Source organism: Papaver somniferum, chromosome 11, assembly GCF_003573695.1.
Source record: "Papaver somniferum cultivar HN1 chromosome 11, ASM357369v1, whole genome shotgun sequence".
Classification (NCBI taxonomy): Eukaryota; Viridiplantae; Streptophyta; class Magnoliopsida; order Ranunculales; family Papaveraceae; genus Papaver; species Papaver somniferum.
The window spans coordinates 3,589,834-3,593,228 of record NC_039368.1 but is presented as its reverse complement, the minus strand read 5'-3'; the positions used below and the strand labels follow the sequence as shown (position 1 = coordinate 3,593,228).

The 3,395-nt window shown below is 37.2% G+C and overlaps 1 protein-coding gene across 1 annotated transcript; it reads left to right on the top strand.

The window, feature by feature from the left end:
- The first annotated feature begins 316 nt into the window (after positions 1 to 316).
- Positions 317 to 1,174, top strand: LOC113323951 (F-box protein At3g07870-like). Its single transcript, XM_026572293.1, has one exon. The coding sequence runs from the start codon at positions 317 to 319 to the stop codon at positions 1,172 to 1,174; it is 858 nt and encodes a 285-aa protein (XP_026428078.1).
- Positions 1,175 to 3,395: the final 2,221 nt, after the last annotated feature.

The window sequence follows — 3,395 nt, the reverse complement described above, 5'->3', positions numbered from 1 at the left end:
AGTATCATCGTAGGTACTGTCATTTGTATCAAAAATCGTCGATTTCACCATTAATAATCATAGCTTTAATCAACAGCTTGCTGAGGAAATGAATCTATACCTGATATTTTATACGGACATCAAGCATCCACTGTTAGAAGTTTTTTTTTCTTTAATTGTGAACACAGGAATTTGTTTTGCTTCTTTGATCCTTCGTGTGACTTTTAATAAATTCACCTTTACTTGATAAATGATCATATTACCCTTCAACTTGAGAAACAACAAAGAAAAAGGAAACTAAGGTATAAGCGAAAACTATAGCAGCACCAACGACGCTATGGAGAACCTTCCCGCATGCATCCTGGGGAACATACTTGATCGGTTACCAATTGAGACAGCTTTACAAGCAAAACGGGTTTGCAAAACATGGAAAATGATCCTCCACTGTAAGACTGATAAGATAGGTTTGCTTTTGATTCTGTCATACCATTCTGATGGTGAAAAGAAAAACGAACTTTTCTATGGTGATTACAACCGTGGGAAGCTGATCTGCAGATACCGTTACGATGCAATTGATGGTATGGAAGATGAAAAATCAATTATGGGGAACAATTACGTGGATGGCATGCTAGGGTCATGCAATGGTTTGGTTTGTTTCCAAAGACGCCAAGATCATTGTTTCGGACAACCTTTCTTAGTCTGCAACCCCTTAACAGGAGAAATTGTTTATGTTCGTCCTTATACAAATACAGCGGCAACATCACAGATAAGAGGGTTCGGTTATTGTCATACCACAAACGAGTACAAGATTGTTAGAATGTACATGGACTGCTATGACACTAGGAAGTACTATTTGGACTGCAAAGACCCAAACAATTACACCGTCCAAGTTTATACTGTTGGTGGTGGTATCTGGAGAAACAAACAGTCCATCAATTTTGAAAAAATAGCAAAAAAAGAATCCATCCATATTTCTCCAGAGTATGCAGCAGGTATCTACGCGAATGGAGCTATTCATTGGCTGCACCGACGTATTAGTTACCTGGAGTACGAAGACTATACAACTGCGGTAGATTATAAGATAACAGCCTTCGACTTAGAAAATGAGAATTTCCAGATTATCCCATTGCCACATCTTAAAGATGTCAAATACAAACATCCGGTCGAGTTGCTGGGAGGGAGTAATCTATATTAGGTGTATACAATCAATGATGAACCTTATTGCACGGATATTTGGGCATATAAGATAACAGATACCAACAATGTTAATGGTAGTTCTGATATGACAAAAAACGACAAGGAAAAGAAATCATGGTATTGGATCAAGTAGTTCAGAATAGAGTGGGAAGAGCCATACCGGAAACATCTCGAGTTCGTTGAGCCCTTGGCAATTACAAAGAACGACGAGTTTCTATTTAGTTGTCATAAGACTCTCTATTGTTATGACCTTAAAACTTCGACTTTGTACACACTTTTGTACGGTCGTGATATAGGTTGCTGCATGATTAATGCTATTCTTCATGCAAACAGCCTCGTTTCTATGTCGTTTAAAGATCGTAAAAGGGTTCAGGCTCGTCAGTAACTCTTCAAAGATCCCGGGGTGCATGGATATCTTTAAGTTTGAACTTTGAACACATATCTTTCGGTATATAAGAGCAGTGAGCATAGTCAATGAAAAATAGAGCAGTGAGCATAGTCAATTAATAATAGTTTTAGACTCCTCCGTACGGAAGGATGAATTGCTATCCGTTGTTACATACAAAAATGAAAGTGATAAAGTAGATCAGTCCATTTTGGTTGTGTTGGGTGCGATAATAAAAAACAAAGGAAAATCAAATAAGCAAAAATTATTGATACTTAGCTCCTTTATAATGGAAGTGATAGATTGACGAAACGAACGAGTTTTCCATATCTCCACAACGGCAACAAGGCAAAACTTTAGAAAAACAGAGTGAGTCACGTGTTCAACACGCTTCCCTAAGATATTAGCACCCGGCTACATTCAAGAGTGATGCTATATCCCTCACAAAACAAATATCTCCAGGATAAAACACCCTAATACACCTACAACTAGCATATGTAGTAGATGCTCAACTTGAGCTTGGCAACTCCGGAAAAATCCGTAAGGAAAATCGTGAACGCTTAAGAAAACAGTATAAAAATATTTTTCCTTGGGGGTCTCTCTATAGAGAAACCCCTTTCCCATAGATTTTACAAAAATAGAGAATTTGTTTATATAATTGACAAATACAATTTAAGAAGAGGAACTCCCCATTGTGGGACTAAAAGGTTTATATAGTCTCTTAAAACTACTAAAAAATAGAAATTCCACAATGTGGGACTAATAAGTTTCATTCACAAAGAAAACACTAAATTATTGTTTTTAGTTAAAAAACCTTAAAATAATAATTAATAAATATTATTTCCAACAATCCCCCACATGAATGAAAACTTCAATAAAACATGAAAACACAGATAGATCTTGGTAAATCAACATCCCAATATCACGACCCAAACAGACTGAACAGACAGACGGATCGTGCAAGTGTTGAAATCATACTAGTCATTTCTACGTCCTCTCGCTCACACAAAAGTGTTGACCCCATGGTCATACTATGGATTGCACAAATCATAATAGTATAGAGAGCTTTCATCTTTAGATTCTCACCGATGAGACTAAATGTATCTTTCACCAAAGTGAAAAAGCATGACCTAGTGAACCTTAGTGACTTGGGTCCTAAGTTCCAGTAATACCAAAACCATCAAAAACGAAAAACACATAAAAAAACGCAGGAAATACCATTTTAGGTAGAGGTGTCCATGAGGTCTTGAACCTTTGCTTAGTTAGCTAATACCGAAATTACTTGCTAGAGACAGTGAACGCGATGTCTTGAACTGCTAGCATTTGATATAATTCGCGATAATAACCACGGATGATATCTCCAAGGTTGCTCCTAAGCTCGTGCCGCTGTGTCCGTTTTGGCCATGGACATATCCTGTTTCTTAGAATGCTTTACAGAATTGTCTCATATTCTCATAGGAAGCGACCCACTTCCTCATTCAGATAGGCGAATTCCTTCAAGAGAGGTTACTGCTACACCCCACTTCAATCTTAAATTGAAACTATAGAACTCATTAAGACTTATTAAAAAGTTATTCTCCACATGCAGTCAAACTATCATGTCTACACCATAGGGAAGGGACAAAGAATGAAATTCTGTGATAGTGTTTACCTTTACCTACCACAAATTAGTTGTCTCATTAGAAACCTTGATCTTGGGATCTCCATCAGCGAGGTTGATCATCCTTCATGGAAAGTTTAATTTATGAGCTTAAGCCCCATCCCCTTTAATGTATTTACAATTATCTCTTTGGACAAACCTTTCGTCAAAGGTTGCACGATATTCTCCTTGGAT